Raw genomic sequence first — 21574 nt, forward strand, 5'->3', positions numbered from 1 at the left:
GGGATCCGAACACTGTATCAGCAATAACATAATCATTTACAAAGTAAATGCACTGTTATTTACCTGTGTTCCTGGGTCTGTTTGAGCTGTCTAGAAGGGATTTGACTTGGAGCAAAGGCGGTTTACATTTCAAGTATCATCTTGTCTTTCACTTTGTAAATGCGACAATCCGATTTCGTCTCGAGTTTTCACTATCTTCATTAACTTTTAACTCTCATCGGGGGAGAGATTCTCAGGTTTCATAAAATCCTGAGACCTTAACACGAGCCGGTGACTATATTAGATTATGCAATGATATTGCATAATCTCACAAAAAAAGACGATCAAACTAACACCAAATATTTTCATGAAAAAATAGTAGTTCAGAGTATCACTGTACTCTTATTATATGAAAACCTTGCTGGATAATATTTAAAGCCCTACCTACAAGGACTCGCAAGTAAACACAAGTTGAAAATTTGGGTCTACTTTCGACTCCGATTGGCAGGGCCATGCGTGCATTTGCGTTGAATTGCGATGACCTCCGCTCACTTTGGTTGAGATCAAATTTGCACGCAATCGCCGCAAGTTTTTAACATTTTGATCACCCAGCCCAAGTCAACCAAGGTTGACTGACGTCGATTATTTGTTATAACAACCCAGTAGCCGATGAAATACAGCCTTGCAAGCCTTGAAATGACTTTTTTTTTTCACGCGACTTGCGTGTAACCGCAAGGAAACTTGCGAGTCCGTTTGTTCTCCCACGCAAGTGTCTACGCAATTTCAATTTGCAGCTACTTGGGACTACTGTAGTTGCAAGTTCATTTGGCCAGGACTTAAGCAAAGGTTTAAAAATTTGACAGTTCTCTTCGTGACTCTCTTTAAATGAGTTTAAATTTTAATAATAAAAAGACAAACAAACAAGCAAACAGACCATAGCACTTTAGGCTACGTTTTCTACGTTTTACAATAAAATATAATCCAAAGTGTGTGAGGCAATGTCGAGCAATTTTGTTGTTTCTACCCAAAATTTCCTCGCATCTACGTTTAATTACTACTAACTGCCATGTTGAGTGACTTAATTGTGATGACCGGAGGAAACAGGTTGAAAGTCATTAAACTAAAGTGGTTAGTTTACAACATTAATTGATGATGTTAAGGTAAGGTGACTGGAAAAAATATAGATACTTGGGCAAGCATAATTGGGAATCAAACACAACGGTAAATATTTATTTCGTATTTCCAAAATGGTATAATCTGTAGTTTAATACTTTCTCTTGAAAAATATTTTTACCAAAACCACGACAACAACACCAATGAAAATAAAAAAGGAAGACTTACTTGTCTCGCAGTGGTCTCCAGTAAACCCTGCTAGACAGTTGCACGAGTACCTGTTGACGCCATCTACACATGATCCGCCATTTTGACAAGTGCGGTTAGCACAGTCGTTAATATCTGTTGATGGGACATAGGTCAAAGAAGGATATACATGAAAACAGAAAGATTTATTTAGAAATTTAAAAAAAGTGTTTATGACTGACATTGAGAATATACAGGATACTACACGGTGGCGAGAAGATAAGAACTTTATGTTCGAGTGGTAAGAGCTATATTGCTTTTGCCACGAGGACATAATATTCATATCTTCGAGCTAACGTGTAATGTTCTTTTTATTATATAGACATGCTGGTGACGCCGTTTTTGACGATTTTCCGAAGATTTCCGACCAAGTTTCGAAGATTTCCAAAGATTTTTCAAAATTGTTCCGAAGGCCAGACGAACGTTTCCTAGCATTTTCCGAGCATTTCCGAACATTTTCCGAAGATTGCCGAAGACGACCGAAGAAGATCCGAAGATGTTTTGATCATACACCAACAAATTTAAGTGTAGTTAAGGTGATTCCTCACATTTGTATTGCGCATCCTCACTGCGCATAATTTATGGCATCATTCGCGCGCGATCGTGCACGCGCACATTGAAAACATGGCGGATTTGCTTTGATATTGAGTTCTGTCAGTTGAAAAATGGCTATAGCTCACTAGCTAGCTAGGGCACCCCCAATTTTTCTCCAGTCATTTTAATCAACCAATCTTTAGCTTTGCGTGAGAAAAGACTGATCTGATTTCTGTTGTTGAAAATTGAATAAACAAGGAAAATAGCAGCTGCACTATAGTCTTTTCTATTTTGCAGTTTGATAGCAGTGGCAAGCAATTTGGTTCCAATATTTTAGCAATGATTCAGCTGTCTGTCAAAATCAAACTTAAAAAGTTTATTTGTGTCCAACACAAGTATTGACTGTAGTTTGAGGCGTGTTTTCATGAGTCTGGGCTCACAAAGATTTTACAATAACTTGGAATGCGTTCTTGTAATAAGCATTAAATAATGCTAAAATGGGACTTTTTCGATGCCTCACTGCTCCTTAACGAGTATGGGCACCCCCTTTTTATTTTATAATTAAAGTTATCATATGATAAATATTCAGTGGACAAAGTTTGAACAAAAACCTATTGACGGTTTTATTTCAGAAGAATTACCTTAAAGGGACAAAGAAGAAATGCTATCAAACATGATGTCTTGACATGTGAGGATATCATATCGTTTTTATCAATTTGTTACCACTCGGTATACCACTGACTTTCTGTCGTCAACTTGTTCGCCTGAGACCGGTTAAACATTTATCATAGTAATGTGTTGTAGGCACTAAACAGTAGCAGATACCATGCATGGCTACAGCAGTAACAACACCAATAAGTAAAAACAACAAAAAATTTTACAATAACACAGAAACAATAACACTGACTCGGAAGACACGTAACCAAAAACAAACAAACAAACAAACAAACAAACAAACAAACAAAAAAAGAGAAGAAAAGAGAGAAAGAAAAAAAGGAAAGTCGTCTGCGACAAACCTACCAGTCTGACAGCGATCCCCAGTGAATCCTGGCTGACAATTACACGAGTAACTGTTGACACCATCTACACACGATCCACCATTACTACATGTGTGATTAACACACTCATCTATGTCTGTTAGCAGAAATTGAGACTATAGTTAATTTCTATATAGTTGATGAGCTCACGATGAATTGCGCACTGAGCAAAAGCAAATGTAAGGGAGCCAACATTGGGAAAGTGGAAGTTCAAGTATAAGAATCCCCAGTCATATTCTGTAGTATTTGCGAGGTTATCCTCTCCAATCAGACAAACTCGTTCTATTAATATGAAAACGTTTGTCCCATGCAATAAAAAGCACCATCCCGGTGAATAAAACCAACAACAACAACAACAACAAAAACAAAAACTAGAACTTGCCTGTCCCACAATGATATCCTGTAAATCCTGGCAGGCAGCTGCATGAGTAGTTGTTGACAGCGTCAACACACGATCCACCGTTTTGACATGTGTTATTAACACACTCGTTAATGTCTGTTACAATAGATCAGAAGAGAAAGAAAAGAGTAAAACTAAAAAAAAAAGAAGATGATCAAACACATCATTGAATCTAGATGCTACTTTGGAAACATGTATGGTTTCTTTTGACAAACACAAAACATCTTCATAAAAGAAGAACAGCTCAGAGTATTGTTTCTTTCTTGACCCTTTATAATTTTTTTCAAAGACTTCAATTTAATAAGTATCATTGAAGTAATAAGTAAATCAAAACACAAAAGACAATAGCTCTTGTAGAGGTTAGCTTTTCTCATTTGCATTACAATATAATCCAAACATGTGCAGGTTATGTCGGGAAATTTTGCAGTTTCTGTCCGGAATTGCCTCTTATCCACGTTTGATGACAATGTAAGCAACAGACCATTTCCTAGTTCCTTTGTGCCTCTGTTTCAAAACGACTCCTCGTGCAAAACCTTTCTTATGAAAATAAGTTTGATTTGTATGAAATGAACCTGTAGAGCGAACTAATTTTCTTATCAATGGTTCGCGCGAAGACTCGTTTTTACACAGAGGCAAAAGTCGACAACTCGAAAATGGTCTTTTCAGAAAAGCTAACCGAAAAAAAAGGTTGTCGACTGCCAAGTTAAGTGACTCTTGGTGACCAGGTAAACGAGTTGAAAGTCATTAATCTAAAGCGGTCAGTCGATAGCATTACTTGATGATTTGAAGAAAGATATATATACATCTGCATGCATTTAATTAGCAATCAAGCACGTCATGAAACGCCATGAAATGGTGAGTATTTATTTCGTATTTGAAAATGTTATTTTTTGTAGCTCGTTGATATCTGTTGATAGGAGATACATCAAAGGAGTAGAAACATGGCTATTATGATTGATATTGATCATAAGAACAAGACAATATGAAAGATTTGATGGCACATTTGAGCTTTTCAGTCTGCTTGTAACAATTCTATCGTCAATTAGTTCCCCTGAAAACGGTTAAACAATTATCCTAGTAATGTATATACCTTACAGTAGTAGATAGAATGACAACAACAATAACACGGAAACTGTAACATTGTAATCAACCCGACTCGGAAAACATGAAAACTACAGGAAAAACAAAACAAAAAGTCGTCTACGATAAATTTACCAGTCTGACAGCGATCTCCAGTAAATCCTGGCTGGCAATTACACGAGTAATTGTTGACACTATCTACACACGATCCACCATTACTGCACGTGTGATTAACGCACTCATCTATGTCTGTTATTAGAAATTGATACTATAGTCAATGGGCAGAGGAAGGGCTCACCATGATTTGCGCACTTTGCAAAAGCGAACGCATGAAAACTGTCATTGTGGAAGCAGAAGTTCCAATATAAGAGTCTCAGTACCCATATTATTTAGCATCTGCGAGGTTGCCCTCTCCAATTAGGTAAACTCGTTCTATTTACCCGAGGACGGTTGTCCCATACAATCAAGGCACCATCCGAGTAAACAAAAAAAGAAAGAAGGGAACATGATAAAATAAAAAAACTCGCCTGTCTCACAGTAATATCCTGTAAATCCTGGCAGGCAGCTGCACGAGTAGTCGTTGACACCGTCTACACACGATCCAGCGTTTTGACATGTGTGACTAGCACAGTCGTTTATGTCTGTTATGATAGATCAGAAAAAAATAAATGAATATTACCACTAATAATGATAAAAAAGAAAACGAAAACAGGATGATCAAATAATCATCATCGTGCGCTAGCATCATTAAAATTTGCTGCTATTCTTAGTAATAGCGTTTTTTTTTTTACTTTTAAGAGGGGAAGACAAGTGCTTATATAGGTTTTAGTAGTTATAGCTCAGAGCATTCTTTCGCTTTTGTTCTACACTGCGTTACAATCTTATTAGCTGGGCAATTGTTTTTCGGATTTTGGAATTTGAAGTATATCTAAGAACTTTGAATTTGATAAGTAGCATAGATGCAATAAGTAAATAAACAAAGAAAGAACTCGCAAAACATAACTACCAAGCTGAGTGACTCAAGGTGACCACAGTAAACATAATGTAAGTCATTACACTTAGGCCTTTCAGTTCATAGCATTACTTGGTCTCTCATCAAAATATGGAAATGTAATGGAAGAAAGCTATAGATACATGTGCTAACATTAAACTGGAAGTCAAATACATGATAAAATGGTGAACATTTTTTCCTATCATCAAAAGGTATACCAACTAGTTAGCCAATTAATCCACAAAAACGACGACAACTACTTCAGCGACGAAAGACAACGAAAACCTACTTGTTTCACAGTGGTCTCCTGTAAAACCTGCTAGACAGTTGCACGAATAGTTGTTGACACCATCTACACATGATCCGCCATTATGACAAGTGCGGTTAGCACAGTAGTCAATGTCTGTTCAGTGGAAATTAAATTAAGGATATACATGTAAACAGAGAGCTTTATTGAAACTTAAAACGGTTTAAGACTGACATTGTGAACATGACAATATCAAAAACGTAATAGGACGTTTAATTATTTCAGTCTGCTTGTAATCATTCTGTTTGTCACTTGTTCGTCTGAGATCGGTTAAAAAGTTATTACAGTAATACGCTGGAAGCACAAAACAATAACAAATATGATGATGATAATAATAACAACAGCAGTAAGCAACAGACAAAATACGTTACAATAACAGACAAACAATAGCTCAGTGAACAACCAGACTCGGAAGACAAATAAAAAAGAAACAATGAAGAGTCAGTCGTCTGCGACAAGGTCTACCTGTCTGACAGCGATCTCCAGTAAATCCTGGCTGGCAATTACACGAGTAATTGTTGACACCATCTACACACGATCCACCATTACTGCATGTGTGATTAACACACTCGTCTATGTCTGTTTAATACGAAAAGTATTTTTTTTACAGTTAAAGGCTAAAGATGGTTGGCAAATCTCAGCAAACTCGAATGTACAAGATTGTCAATTGCAGAAACGGAATTTCATCACCTTTTACATATTATTACCCAACAACTGTTTTATGCTCAGGAAAGTAGCTATAACGGGAAAACGCGAGATTCTCTCCCCCCCCCCCCCCCTATTACCTTGACCCAGACTTACACCCGCAGTTCATACTAGGAGATGACCTTCCGTCGGGGACTCAGAATGTTTCTTTGTCCCACGCTCGTGTCATGTTGATTAATTCATCTTCACATTTCATTACCGAGCTTAAAACTCACCATCTTTATTAACTTATCACTAGGTTTAGAGTTTTTGGATTTCCGAGTTTAATGTAGATTTTAAAGTCTTCAATCAAATAAGTCGTATTGATATAATAAGTAAATAATAATAAAAAATGATGTGATGACCACAGGAAACACTCCTGTACTGAAGACTGATTGTTAATTGCTGTAGAAAAGGCTATCCTTTTTCTGTTTGTTTTACAAATAGGAACGTGATATCTTCGACGTTTTCTCTGATTAAAACTACAGGAGGTGTATGTTACTGCTATTAGCTTGCTTTCATCTTTCACAAAATAAGATGAGAAGCTGTCATTTTAGCATTTACAACTTGATGATTTTAACAAAAAGTCGATAATACGGTTCAAAGAGGAGAAAATTCGAATCTACGTTCACGTCCGCCTCTCAAAAACGCCCCTACTTAAGCTCCCTATATACTTTTCACAATGATCACTCGTATATCGTGCTGGGCAGCTCACATGTGTATAGTTACTAAGGCCGTAGCTAGGGTGGGGGCTCCTGGGGTGCCCGTGACCCTCTCTTTTTAAAGCCTTTTTGAAGCAAACAAACTAACTTAAAAAATAAAACAAACAAACAAACAAACAAACAAACAAACATGGCGTGGAGGTCGACTTGACAATCTGGCAAGTACCCTCAATTTGACACAGTGTGACCCTCCCCCTTTGAAAAATCCTGGCTAAGCCCCTGGTTACTGATACCATCCACAAACGATCCACCATTACTAGTACATGTGTGAGTAACACAGTCGTCAATGTCTGACAAGAAAAATAATCCAATTATCCAACAATAACAATGCGAGGACAAGGCTATAGTTTGTTTGTTTGACATTTTCTAAATTTTAATTCGCTCTGGGTTGTGTGGACGAGTAGGGACTCCGTGGACGAGGTGCAGCTAATACTTGTTTCTTTTACAACACGCTTTTAGTAATACGCAATAATATTGTAGACATGGCTGGTGTACGTGAGCTGTTTGATCGCCAGAGCGAGGGTATGTCCAGATATGGACTGCTGTTGATAACAGACGGTCATCGTCCGTCAACAGCAACAGCAACAGCAACAGCAACAGCAACAGCAACAGCAACAGCAACAGCAACAGCAACAGCAACAGCAACAGCAACAGCAACAGCAACAGCAACAGCAACAGCAACAGCAACAGCAGCAGCAACAACAACAACAACAACAACAAAAACAACAGCGACAACAACAGCAGCACCAATAATAATAACAAGAACGACAAATATTCAGAATTAATCCGGTAGCTCCAAAATTTCTAGGTTGAGTATTAAGAGGCGCCCTCTGTAATTTTCAACTATGGCCATTTGGACCAGAAAAAATTAAATTCCTCAAACTTTCTCAGATGAATGGTCTAGATAAGTGATTCACAAAAATATAACTTTCAGTTAGAACATGTTTAGATCAGATAAAGCGGGACAGTTGTGTCTTTCGCTGCCGGAAGTGCCATCAAATTTTGCAAATGACAACAGACTGACGAATAGTGCGCAGGAAGTAATGGTAAGCGACATTTTATTGAAACTTCTTACATTTTCTTGGCCGTTTCACTTTTGCCTCAGAACGAAAATGCTCAGAAAATTACTGAAGGGCAGTTAAGGACGGTGCCTTCCATTTTAGGCATGGTTTAAAGGCCAGGCGCGCGCTTGGGTTGGAACTAGTGACGTAAATAACTACCCTACCAAGCGTGCGACTTAAAAAAAAACCTATTGTGGCCGAAACAAATTTCGCACTAAAATTACGAGCCTGTACTGAAACCGGGATTACCAGAAAAGCAGCATATCGCTAAGCACTAACTGTGAACGGCTTCCAGCTGAAAAACTAGCTTTTATCGTATCCGTAGAAAAAATCATACTGAAATTCAACTGTAGATGGCATAATGCGCGCGCAAAACAACTGCGAGAGACGTCAATGTTTAACTTACTTGGAAAGTAACAGGAAAAAATGTAACGGACACCGACAAAGTTTTCGAAAGGATGAAACAACTCATTTAACTTTTTAAAAAGGGGTGATTACAGCTACATTTTATGGTATGAATTGGAAGTGGCAAGCCTATTCGACAATGCATTAGTTTTTGGCTGTGAGGAAAAGTTATGTAGACTGTATTTTGGCTAAGGCAGAGAAGTGCTGTTGCGACGATTCTGTTATTAAATACATATCAAAAGTGGTTTTTATGTTACCACTTACCACGTAGTTTAAAGATGTTTTTTAATATGTTTAGTTTTCTGCATGTAAAGGCGAACCTTAGGAGAATCTGTGAAGAAATATCTTTACCTTTTTTTCAGAAAAATGCTACCTTCACCATTAGCTAATTATCTCGGAAAAATGACTATCCCCAGTTTTCTTTGTGGATTCTAATAGCCCTCGCTAAGATCTACTTTTTCCACGTTTTCTTAATCTGGCGGAAACACGTTTGTATTTTGTAGGCACCATTCGTTATGAGCCTGAGGCACCCCATAGCCGCTAATGTCGTTCAGTTCTGTGATGGAGCACAGCTGCACGTCTGCACAAGACTAGTTTTCAACCCTATGCAGGGCGCTTTAAAATACCCGCATCTATCAAGCGAAGCACTAATGTTGACGCTTAGCTTTTTAAAGACATTATAGATGCGTTTAAGGCACACAAGTTGAATGAGTCATAAGCAATTGTGTGAGTTAAATGACACTTGTCAAAAATATCCGCAGCTTGATTCTCAGCGGTTGTTGTGTCTTGTTGGAGGACCGTCTGCTGTCTGTTTCTGAGCTTTGAAGCCATTCGCGAGAGGAAGGATTAAACGTGGCAAGGAGTCAGGAACTCATCACAGGTGAACCTCCTAATTCTGGCCTCATCTTTTGAGCGCCTCATCTTTTGTGCTACAGTAATTGCTTCGACTTTTATGGCCGTTTCCTGACCCGAGAAAAACTTTTCTTGCGCACTGCTTGTCAGTCTGTTGCCTTTCGCAGCATTTGATGGCATTTCGGGGAGCGAAAGACACAAGTATAATGCTGAACAAAACAAACAAAACAAGGAAGAGGCCTTTTTTTGGAGTTCTATCCGTATTCTATTTGTAATAAATGAAAATTTTCGGCAAAAACTAATGGCTGTCAATGAGATTAGGATAGTTGTTTACAAATATAGTGTGGAATGATGTGAAGTTTACATGAAATAAATGTTGTGTGGAATGTTGTGCCTCGATCTCTTTGCAGACACAAAGGTTGCCATGTAAGAAATTCTTGTTAAACGGTACAGAATTCGGGACACATTTCATTCTCTGTTTATTTCTCCAGCCCCATCTTTATATATCTATTCAGTGTAACAAGTGTGGGCTTCGAAACTACTAACAAGGAGCTGCGTTACCTAACCTTAAAACCCCTAAAATCTGATACAAAACTTTCATATTTCACCGTGATATAAGTACTAAGAGTCCAGAATAAATGCTTATAGCAGTTGACATACATTTATTTTATCCTAAATAGCTGACCATTGTTGAGGCCCCATAGTGGGAGGGGGGAAGGGGGGGGGGGGGGGTGTCGGTGTATCCCTTATCCTATTAACTTTTGTCCTAAATATCTTGTATCCTGTTAAATCCAGCTCAACGATTTCCTACTCAGTTAATGTCCTGTTTTATCTGATCTAAACATGCTCTACCTCATTACCCCTAAATTTATTCCATCCTATTAACTTTTTACTCAAATATCCAGTATCCTGAAAACCCCTAATAGAGCGTCACTGATGAACTGATAAAGCTGATCAAGATACACAGATCATAATCTTTTGATCTGATATTGTCTATCGTTTTCTTTTTTTTCTTTTTTTTTTTAATACACGACCCCCCTCCCCCACCTACCCGGCAAAAATAAACTAGAAAATACCTGCAAGCAGAAGCTTATGTTCAAATCATTCTGGGAAAGCCAGTTACTACAATAGTTTAGCCACAGAAATGCGTAAAATGGCTTTAATGTCTGTTACATTTTCACTTCCTACCCACCCTACCCCTAACCTTTGGAATGTGCATTTGTCAAATGTAACGCAATCTGTTGAATAATGGCGAGTGCACAACAGATCAAAACAGAACTGAGCTTAAACGAGTTCTTGATGAGAATCCTCGATCGAGAGGAGGATTTTAAAGGCTGCTAACAGAGTTCTGGGTCAGTTAGGATCTCAGCAAATTGTTAAACTTCTTGTAAACGACGGCTTATGAGGCGAAAGACAAATAATATTGATAGATGTTATGAAGCGGGCTTCGGAGAGTTGAAATCTGCTTAACCGTGGCGATGTCTGAGAGTGATTTCGTACACTAATCACCGAAAATGTGGCTGAAACATACTGGAAATATAACATGAGGCATCGTGGAACATCCAGTTGTCGACATGTCGCGAGGTAAGTGGAATATATCATTATTTTCTCTGTGCATCGTTATTTTCACGTTATTATGCTAATTAGGATGGCGGTCTTTGTTGACAAAAGCACAGCTTAAACTTCTTCTTCTAACATTTTACAGTTTTAACTGCCCCAAAATTTTATTGCATGTTTTTACAGGTGAGACATTGCTCTTTAAGTGGAGGGTAGTTTTGGGATCTCAAGTGATGTACTTTTGGCGATATTTTCCTTTAAACTTCGCCTGTTTTATGGCGCTTCATGAGTAGTCCGAAAGGAAAGAAATTTAAAATTCTGTAGAAAAATCAGGTGATGATCAAATTACCAAAACAGCCTCTCAATGTAACAAGAAACATTTGCTTGTCTCGAATAATGGGTTTCTACCCGGATTTAGATCGTTTTCTTTGTATGGCAAATTGTTTTAAATGTGCCCTAAAATGGCCGCTGAAAGCCCTCTCAGAGGGGCAAAACCAAGATGGTGGCCCCAGCGCTAAAATACGAATCGAATTGAACTGAAAGTTATATTTTTGTGAATCACTTATCTAGACCATTCATCTGAGAAAGTTTGAGGAATTTGATTTTTTCTGGTCCAAATGGCCATAGTTGAAAATTACGGAGGGCGCCTCTTAAGGACGATGATTTCACAGGCCTGTATATAATGATAGGAAGTTTTCAATTTACTTATTCTTGTAATCACCTTCACAATTCTTTCCATCGCCACTCAATCCAAGTGGACACGGACCACAGCTAATTGTGTCGCTGTTTTTGAAGCAGGTCACGTTGGGGTAGCAGGAGTCAATGGTACAGCTCTTGATTTCAATGTCGCAGTGTGGACCAGTAAAACCAACGAGGCAGTTACACGTGTAGTTATTGACAAGGTCAATGCAAGTTCCTACGTGTGATGAAAAGACAAGATTCACTTTATTAAAACTAACGACACAGACGAAACATTTTGGTGTATCTTTTGCTTCTAAAGCAAGTTGAATAGAAAGACATACTGGTTTGAATGGGAAAACGATAACCCTTCCAACGTCTGTTGAACAAAAAGACACCCCTACCACTGTTCTACAAGTTAAGAGTATGCCGGCGGGGTGAATATACATTGAAACCAATGCGACGAATCACGTTTTTTTAGCTATTCTTCATGTCAGCGCAGCGCTACTGATTTTTTTAGCCCTTTAGATTCTGCAGGGCGTCACGCTACAACGACAGTGTCATCAACGAAGATTAATACATTATTGATACCTTCTAAAGCTACAAAAAGGCGCGGTAGAGTAGCCGGACAACGAATTGCGATGCATGCTTGAGGATCTTGCCTCCAAATTTTAGACCTCTAATTGTTTAGACAGCAGCAGGCAAATTCTATGTTTATGAAAAACGACATCAGTTTTGGTTTTAAAAGAAATACTCCGACAGATCTTCTGTCGTCTTTAGCTCTAAATGGTACAGTGCAACTTGAATTTATGGCACGTAAACAACTCACTGATGACAGAATAAGTAAAGAATACATGTCAGAGTAGGACTGTAAACAGATTTATTAATTTACATTGTACAATTATATTGCCTGTCTTAAAAAGTCGGTACGGTTGTTCCAATTGGTTAAGTAACAGCTTCACGTAGTGTTTGCGATAAAGTGAGTCTTTGAGAAGCTGTTTTAACACCTCTGGTGGTGTAGGAGCTGGTGGCGATAACCCAGGCATATTGTCTGGTTTCTGTGGCGTCATAGCGGTCAGCCGGACCAGCCAGGAACCGGCTTAGGGCATTTGAAGAGTTCTAATTGCATGCAATGTGCTTAAAGTGCCTATGAAGTAAAAAAATAATTGCTGCTTACATGAAAGGCTTTTCAAAGTAAAAAAGAATGACGTTTTCCTTTTTGGAATATTTGGAATAACTTTAGAAATATTAAAGCAGTGTTCTTCACACTTGGCACCAGCAATGTACATCTCAAAAAAAACAGAATGACACCTACTATGTTGGTGCCATGGCAAAACTCTTGATTCCAGTCTCTCACTATGAAAAACCAAATATCCTCATTTGTAGCCTTTTAAAGTGGGACAGAGGGTCTTGCTCTTTATTTCTTTTGTGATGTACATTTCTGGTGTCAAGTTTACAGAACACTGCCTTAATATTTTTAGAGTTATTTTCGATTGAGTGTTGTGCTGTGTTAGTGGAACCACCTATGACGTCATCACTTTCGCCATTTGCATAATACAAAAACCTTAATGTCTCTAAAACGAAGAAAGATATTCCAAAAAGGAAAACGTCATTCCTCTTTACTTTGAAAAGCATTTCAAATAAGCAGCAATTATTTTTTAATTCATAGGCACTAAGTAGCAGAATTGCTTACGTTACAACAATAATGGCTTGGGGACTGTACATACATGTGTCTTAAGGTCGAATTTCATTTTTAATTTTTTTTAATTTTATTTATTTATTCCATTCTAAAATTACAAAGATAAATATAAAGTAAACAAGTAAGAGGAGAAATGGAAAAGGGCAAAAATATAGCAAGCTAATTAGATGCCCTTGTTTAATTGACAATAATAATTAGGGTAAAAAAGTTAATTAACATAGGAGAGGAAGAGGTATGAATTAATTAATACTGAGCAAAATAATGCTGGAACAGTGCTTTTTTAAAACGTTTTCTAGTCGCTAAGTTACGTATAGATGAGTCCATTTAGGATGACAAATTGGGACTACATTTTATCTGTGCTAGTACAGTAGATTAGCTTGTGGAAACCTTTATGTTATTCCAAAGCTGTGCTAAGGGCAACAGGCGATAAATTCCGATCGCTGGTTTTGTTTTTGCATCATTGTCGCAATGGATCATGACGGGGGCCTGTAACTAAGTAAGTTTATAGCGAGGCTCCGGCGGCCCGAAGGGCCTCCAAGCGCAGCATCATAACTATTGGACCAGAATCACATGCATGCATAGAAATAGAAGCCCATGCAACTTCTTTCTTATGGTCAACATAACTAGCGGCATGGATCTCAGGCGAGTCCGCCCAATTCAACGGCCACGACGACGACGTCGCGCAACATGGCGGCCATACTACAGCTAATGCCAAGCCATGCAGTCTTCGTTTACAGCGTATATCTCTGTATCTTTTACCAGCGTATATCAGGTATAATGGCTGGCAACCGAGATACAGTGAACCAATCAGTCAAAACAGAACACCAAAGAATATAAACAGAAAACCTCACTGCAAAGTCACAAAACTCAAATCAAAATTCTCACTTATCTTGGGCTAGCTTAATTATTGCAACAGTGTTAGGCGCAACATGTTCCGGGCGTTTGGCCAAACTGTTGCGACGTGTTGCGATATATAGGGTGCTGAAAATCGAACTAGTTCGCATGCCCTGTCCAACATTGTTGCACGAACCTTGTCAAACGAGTACAACAACATGCAACATCCACAAATGTTGCATGAAAAATTTGACCATTTTCAAACTTAAGCCAACAACAACCAACACGTCACAACAGGGTTGCCAAACGCACGCAATATGTTGCGCCCAGCCATATTGCAATATGTTGCGTTGAAATGTTGCGATCGTTTGGCCGGGGCTTTATTTGTCCCCCTTATGACCATGGCAACGTCAACATGTTCGGCAAAGTTTCTACGCAGCTATGGCGTTTTTTTAATACATCCGCGTAGTTGGATGTTTGAGTCCCTAATACACCTTATGTATCATACGATCATACGACTCAGAAATGCAACAAGAAATGTATTGCGAAAACAGAAGGTATACTAACCCTTGGACGTACAAGCTAACTCATACCCCCAACATGGTACAAAGAGGGGGGGGGGAGTTGGTTGATGGAACCCCCTGGGGTCTTCGTTTTGTAAAGGCACAGCGAAATAAATTTACATTGACTAGATAGCCCCGAGTTTGGTCTACAAGTTGATACTATTATTGTTGTTTATGACGTCATTTGACTCGCCATCTTGTATTTCACTAAATAACGGAAATCAATACAAAATCAAGCCAGAATGCCGATGAAATGTACAAATTCGTGAATCTCTGCAAGTTGATGAAAAAAACTGGAAAAACTACAGAATTATTTCAAAAAAGTTGATTTTTGGCCAAACCTACATGGCAATGTCAAAAATGATAGACGCACAATTGACATCTCAAAACTTTTGCGGAAAATGAATGAACAGCTAATGAAAGTTTCAGCCTCTTAGAGTAAATGGTCTTTTCAAAAATATAAACAAACCTTGTAGGGGGAGAGGGGGGGTCCCTTTTTGTACGTCCGAGGTTAAGTGATTGTTTCTACCTACCATTACCACATGGAAATACCAGGCAGTCATCTATGTTATCTTCACATCTAATTCCCGTAAAACCAGTTTTGCAGGTGCAGGTGAAGCTATTTATTCCATCGAGACATGTCCCTGAGGAAATGGCAGAAAGTTGTGAACATTATTTATTTGAAACGTAGCGCTTAACTTTAATTTGATACTTGTCAACTTGTGATATTAAGCAGGAAAGGCAATATGTATGGTCCCAGAAGAATTTTGAAAGACCATCTAGTTTTTAAATATTGGGCATCCGGTGGAAATACATGAAACTGTGGGTTCAAATGAGTGCAAGGTGTGTTATCAAGGTAGTTTTGCTTGTGGGCCTAATATTTAAGAAAATATTTCTGATACTGGTGTCGCTTGACTACCAGCTAGCTATTATTTCCCGTTTACGTAGGACGTACAGTGGATCGCGGGGTTACCCTCGTTATATATAGAGAGGAACTATGAGAACAAAGCGTTCTTCCCGGGAACATTACAAGATGACATCGGTCCTTGTTTCAATCCAATCCGCTGAGATAAAATTGAACGCCCAAGCGATTAAGCTGCTCTGCCTGCCAATACTTATTGCATACATCAACTATCTTACCGTGAAGGCAAGGGGAAGAAAGGCATTCGTCAATGTCAACTTCACAATTGTAACCAGTGAAACCATCCTCGCATTGACAGGTGTAGTTATTTAGGCGATCGACACATGCTCCTGGATAAAATTACGTCAAATTAATATCGAACAATCGTCACATAACTGACGCCACAAATGACCAAAATCATCTCAGTCGTAATCCAGCAGAGGAAACCCTGACTCACGATCGTGCCCGGTGACTAATTATCTGGTTTGAAGTCAATTAGCGTTCGAACTCAAAAAAAGATTCCTCAGAGATGTAAACGATCGTTAAACATCCTTGTCTCAATTTTCTTGCTTAGCTATATAGAGCACGTAATGTTGTCCTCAATGACAATAAAAACTGCTTTAATTCCAATCATACTACAAATTAAGAGAATATGATCTAACTACGAATGAGTAGGAAAATTCGTTGTGTATTTCCATGTTTCAAATCAATTCACGCGTATCCAAGCTGATTATAAACACCGTGCATTTAATGTGCCTAGCAAATGTGATATGAGAAACAAACCATTGCTTGTATCTCAAAGCTTTTGTTGACGTTCTTCTCACCCAGTGCTCAAGGGGATATCTAGAAACGTAGTCAGCGCTGACTACCCATGATCACTGCGATTCCGGTACAATGCTCTACCAAATGAGCTATCAAGCCAACTGGGAGTTGGCCAAGGTCTACTCTGGGACCTTAAGAGCAGATTTCTCTAACGTCACCTATACCTATGCAGGATAGAAAAATTCGATTTTCTGAAACTTTGTCAGGAAGAAGGTTTTTACTAACTTATTTTAAAACTGTACCTTGGAGGTTGTTTGGATTATTATTTTCTTGTGGAGACGGCCTTACGTATTTTGCCCCGAAAAGAGCAAAACTTGACCCCAAAATTACACTTTTAGTGAACGCTAGCAAGCCAAAATAATAAGCGCGACTGGAAAAGCTAACCCATAGTGCTAAAATATCATATTTTAGCAGTCATTTAACGTTGTCAAATCAGCATGAAATTTAAACCTGAATTTTTAGCAAATTTTTAAAATTATACGCTTCGATGATGTTGTGTCACGTCAAAATTTAGGTCAATTTCGTGGACCAGGAAGTCAATCTGGTACATGGCTTTACCTGCCCAAACTATTTTTCTGATTGAAAGTATCTCTTAAGCTAAGTTTTTAACGCAAATCTAGCTTGGGTAAATGAAACCAAAAAAAAAAAAAGAAAAAAAAAAGAGAGCGTCTCGAAGACTACGCACTCGAGCTAATCGCCTGACAGTTTGACCTTTCACGCCGCCATCACTATCTCCAACATTGATCCAGAAATGAAATATTAGTGAAGATATCACAATAAAAAAATCTAACAAAACTAATAAAAGTATATTCACAGTGTCAAAAATCTTAAATTTAAGATATCTTGATTTAATTTGAAATGTTTGTATATTTGCCATAAATGATTCAAACAACAATTGAAATTAATTTAGCTTATTTACATGCATTTATTTTACAGTGCTTCCCGAATTATAAAAATGGTTATCTTGGTAGACTTATCTGCCATATTTTTGGCATCTCCACTGTCAATTTTGGCATGGGAGTTTAGCAAATGGCATGGCATTCCAAGGTTGCTCAGTCCTTTTCAGGGACCCAATCGATTTGCTGCTCTCCTGCCTCCGTCAGACAAAATATTCCAGTACCATAATGAGTACCGCAAGCTAAGTTCCTTCGTAAGAACACTTCCTGTCAAATTTCACCAACTACTTGTCATGCTCCAGAAAACTTTGATGACCCTGGCAGTTTATACAGTGAATCGAATCTTTTACCACGGATTTTACCACGGTTGATCAGACCAACAGGAAATACACCTTCCAAGCTTTCACAAGTTTCCTTCTGACACATTACAAATGCCCAGAACGACATTTTCACAATGAAATACTAGAAATTGATACATCGATACCAGACACACTGGTCTTCGCCATTTTGATTCTCCCAGTAACCCTTGCGCCGCTAACTGGTTTCCATGCGTCAAAGAGACGAGACATCGGCCTGAGCCACGAAAATTCGAGTTCTCTTGCTAAGTGTTCCCGAATGTAGATTTATTTCAAATCACCCGATAATAAATAACTATTCAAATTTCGGAGAGTATTGGTTTGGCGATTTGTTTTCTTTCTTGTTTTTTGTAAACACCTGTCGGAGTAATCATACTCGCGTGAGCTCGCGTAACTTAAGTCACGTGTTCCAAACTTTGGCGTTGCGGCCATGTTTACTGAGAGTTGATCACAAAGAAATTTCTGTACCGTAGCTTTCGATAGTGACAATAGCGCAGTCTACGTTAAGTGTGTAAGATGATGTGAATACCTGGCTGCATCAAATGTACCAAAAGGATAGATAAACGTTATGCTGCAAGTTGGTTTGTCCAATTACGAAATTCAAACGTTTACAGTTGGTCAAATGTGGAAAAAAATGCAACAATAATTTTTGCAACAGAAATGGCCCACTTTTGTCACTCTTTTACACTGGGTAAGTAGAGTATTTAAAGTATAGACTCAGTTCGGTTCAATTGACTTTGGATGACCATATTTTTTACCGCACAGTGTAAAAGGGAGTAGAAAGAATTAAGCCTTAATCCAGAAATATCTTTCTGTTTTTTTGTTTTCATCTTGATGATCTGGAACGCCTATCACTGTTGTTGCTTATTAATCACCCGTAAATCCTCGAATTGGCGCTCCCCCCCCCCCTCGAATAAGCGCCCCCTTCCAATAAGCGCCCCTCCTATCGGCCGAAATTTAAAATAAGCGCTCCCTCCCCCCCCACTCGAATAAGCGCTCCCCTCCCCTCCCCACCCATTTTGTGGGCAAGTAATAAGACAACAAACGATGTATAGTTTTCGTCATGTAGAGCTTAGATTTGTACATTGTTTCAGTTTGTGAACACGTTAAGTGAACACGTTGAACACGTTAATTACTAACGGTGCCGCAATTTAAACTTAAGGATCAGCTTTTTTATGCCAATGAACAGCTTATGTTGTTGTTTACGAGCAGATGATGTATTAAAAAAAATGATCAAGTCAGGCCACGATTTGGGAAAAATTAAATAAGCGCCCTGCCTCGAATAAGCGTTCCCCTCGAATAAGCGTCCCCCGTCTTCTTCTAAATTTGAAATAAGCGCCCCGGGCGCTGATTCGAGGATTTACGGTATACACTATAGGTCTTCGAAAGATTTGATTCAGTAATATCTTACAAAAAATAATAAGCTTAAATAAAATTATTGCAGTATAGTCATTTGTTATATCTTTCCATACATGTATTTAATATATTTCCTGATGATAACACAGGGTGTCATCTTTTTTATTAACTCTTTTACAATGAAATACAAGAAAAAAAAATTAAAACTCAGTAGAAATAAAAGCCATCTGTGAGAGAGTATACATCAGATTGTCATTCCTGTTTAAGTATTGTTTACACGTAGAAATTATTCCTGCTAACATAGGGGCTAGACAGGTGCAGGACCGTTATAATTAATGATTTTTTTCATGTAGAAGGGAGCCACGGCTTTCAGGCATAATACAGTAATTGCTGGGCCCTCAGCTGCTTAAAGGACCCTAGTCAGCCTCTGCTATTTTCGATGCCATCAACATTATTGATATTGCATGGTGAGGCGGAGTCTTCTTGCTTTACTCTAAGTTGTGTTCCTGTAAGTATGTTCCTTTATCTTTAGTGGCTTCACAGTGATTTTCTTTGCTTTGACATTATTGATATTACATGGTGAGGCAGAGTCTTGTTGCTTTACTCTAAGTTGTGTTCCTGTAAGTATGTTCCTTTATCTTTAGTGGCTTCACAGTGATTTTCTTTGCTTTGACATGTTCCGAATAAAACATAAAAGCTAAACTCTTGGATGTAAACAAAAACAAAGGTGTAGCTTACTAGCGCCCTTTAAGGGGAGTTTTAGATGGCTCTAATGCATCGGGAACGAGTGTTAAAAAAAAAAAATTAAAAGGACACCTATTGCTGCACCCTGCTTCCCAGCTCCCCCCCCCCCCCCCTCCTTGTTCCGTAACCAGTACCCATTTATACATCTGGGTGAGGAGAGGCACTACAACAGTAGGAACACAATGCAATGATCCCCAGTAGGGGTCCATTGCACCAACCATTGGGCCATCGTGCCTCTTCTATAGGGTTAGAGTGGAGTTTACCCTACCATGACAGTTACATGTCTAATAACCTTCTACAGCGGCAATTTGAGTGTGTTGGAACCTTTTTAACATTGCGTAACCGATAGCAACTTAACGTGACTTTAGGCGATTTAGGGCGTCTAAGGGCGACTTAAGGCGACTTTAGGTCCCAGGGTAGGCCTTGGCCAGTAGGTGGACTCGGAATATACCGGCCCGTAGATGGTGATGAAGAATGCAAGAGAATATATGAAATGCCATATATTTGAACAGCAGAGAAAGATATGAAGACATGATTGATCATCGCAGCTATACACACAACTTAATCTGTGTATATAACTTGGGTATAACTGCGATCAATCATGTCTTCAAAGCTACTGAGCTATTCTTTTTATTGATATACGATAAGCTTATATCATTTTCTGAATTTTTTGGATGATCCCTTGTTATTCGCGGTGAGTTAATTTTTACTATAATGAATATAGAAAGCCGTTTTACCCACCATTTTTGCAAGGTGATGGCTGGCAATCATCTGCGTCTATGGTACAATTCTCTCCAATGTAACCAGGCTCACAAGTGCATCTATATGCGCCTACATAGTCAGTGCAATTGCCTATAGCAAAAGAAAAGACCTTTGCGACTTTTTCTACTATACATCTGATAAAAAATTCATGGGATTACAAAATAACTAAGCGATGATCTGTGGGGTGGGAGTATCGGCGTTAGTGCTAAAGGGATGATACATTGTATGTGGGCAAGAATAAATATTGAGAGATTGAGCTCTGAGACGAACGCCGAAATGGGCGGCAATTTTGAAGCTAATTGTAAGTGGAGAGAAGATAAATAACCAATCGTAGAAATGTGGCCACGTAGAACTGATAGAAAAAAGGTGTTCTGGAAGCAATTTTTCCGCACAAAAAACAACCACAACAACAACAGTACCTATATATATCGGGCCAGAAGCAAAAAGATACTGTTAGACAGGTGCAAAATTGGTTTCTATATCCTCACCTTCTTCTGTCGACTAGAAAACGCACTTCAAAGTTAAAAACAATAATTGCAACTTGTAAAAAAACATTGAAGTAAATTTAAAACGCAGTTTCCAGATTGAAAATGTCAACTCAACCTGTCTTTAATTTCTCGCAGCATATTGTTGAACAGTCAACCATATTACAACTACTTTTTTTTTTCTTTTTGACAAAAACGTTTTATTATCTTATCCATTCAGGAAGAAGAAAAACCAGAGCTTTATTGTAAGAAAACAAAACAAAACAAAAAAAACAAAACAAAAAGAAAAAAAAAAAAAAAAAAAAGAACTCGGAGGACTCTTGTGCAAATTGAATCATGTGAACATTGTAATCGCAGCTCACTTACCATGGATACAAGGAGAAGAGCTACAGTCATCATAATTGAGATTACATTTTCTTCCAACATATCCTGGATAGCAGTTGCAGGTGAAGTTGTTAATTTCGTCGATGCAATCACCTTTGGATAAAAACAAAAGTAATCGATGGTCAC

General features: G+C 38.4%; 2 protein-coding genes across 5 annotated transcripts in view; both read right to left on the reverse strand.

Moving 5' to 3' along the window:
- Window positions 1–21574, reverse strand: part of LOC110051481 (fibroblast growth factor 1-like) — a 181346-nt gene that overhangs the window by 23817 nt on the left and 135955 nt on the right. The gene's annotated exons all lie outside the window — the stretch shown is intronic.
- The window catches only part of LOC149103669 (von Willebrand factor D and EGF domain-containing protein-like), a 126029-nt gene that overhangs the window by 13345 nt on the left and 91110 nt on the right, over window positions 1–21574 (reverse strand). For all 4 annotated transcript variants that reach the window (XM_089273954.1, XM_089273953.1, XM_089273952.1 and 1 more), the window contains 11 exons: window positions 21431–21541; window positions 20559–20669; window positions 15883–15993; window positions 15276–15386; window positions 11690–11884; window positions 6153–6266; window positions 5670–5783; window positions 4917–5030; window positions 3292–3405; window positions 2893–3006; window positions 1321–1434 (listed from right to left, as the gene is read on the reverse strand). In XM_089273954.1, coding sequence (XP_089130080.1) covers window positions 1321–1434; window positions 2893–3006; window positions 3292–3405; window positions 4917–5030; window positions 5670–5783; window positions 6153–6266; window positions 11690–11884; window positions 15276–15386; window positions 15883–15993; window positions 20559–20669; window positions 21431–21541 — 1323 coding nt within the window. The remainder of the gene's footprint in view (window positions 1–1320; window positions 1435–2892; window positions 3007–3291; window positions 3406–4916; window positions 5031–5669; window positions 5784–6152; window positions 6267–11689; window positions 11885–15275; window positions 15387–15882; window positions 15994–20558; window positions 20670–21430; window positions 21542–21574) is intronic.

This window comes from Orbicella faveolata, unplaced genomic scaffold (assembly GCF_042242905.1).
Source record: "Orbicella faveolata isolate gen_17 unplaced genomic scaffold, um_ofav_v1 contig_35, whole genome shotgun sequence".
In the NCBI taxonomy this organism is placed as follows: Eukaryota; Metazoa; Cnidaria; class Anthozoa; order Scleractinia; family Merulinidae; genus Orbicella; species Orbicella faveolata.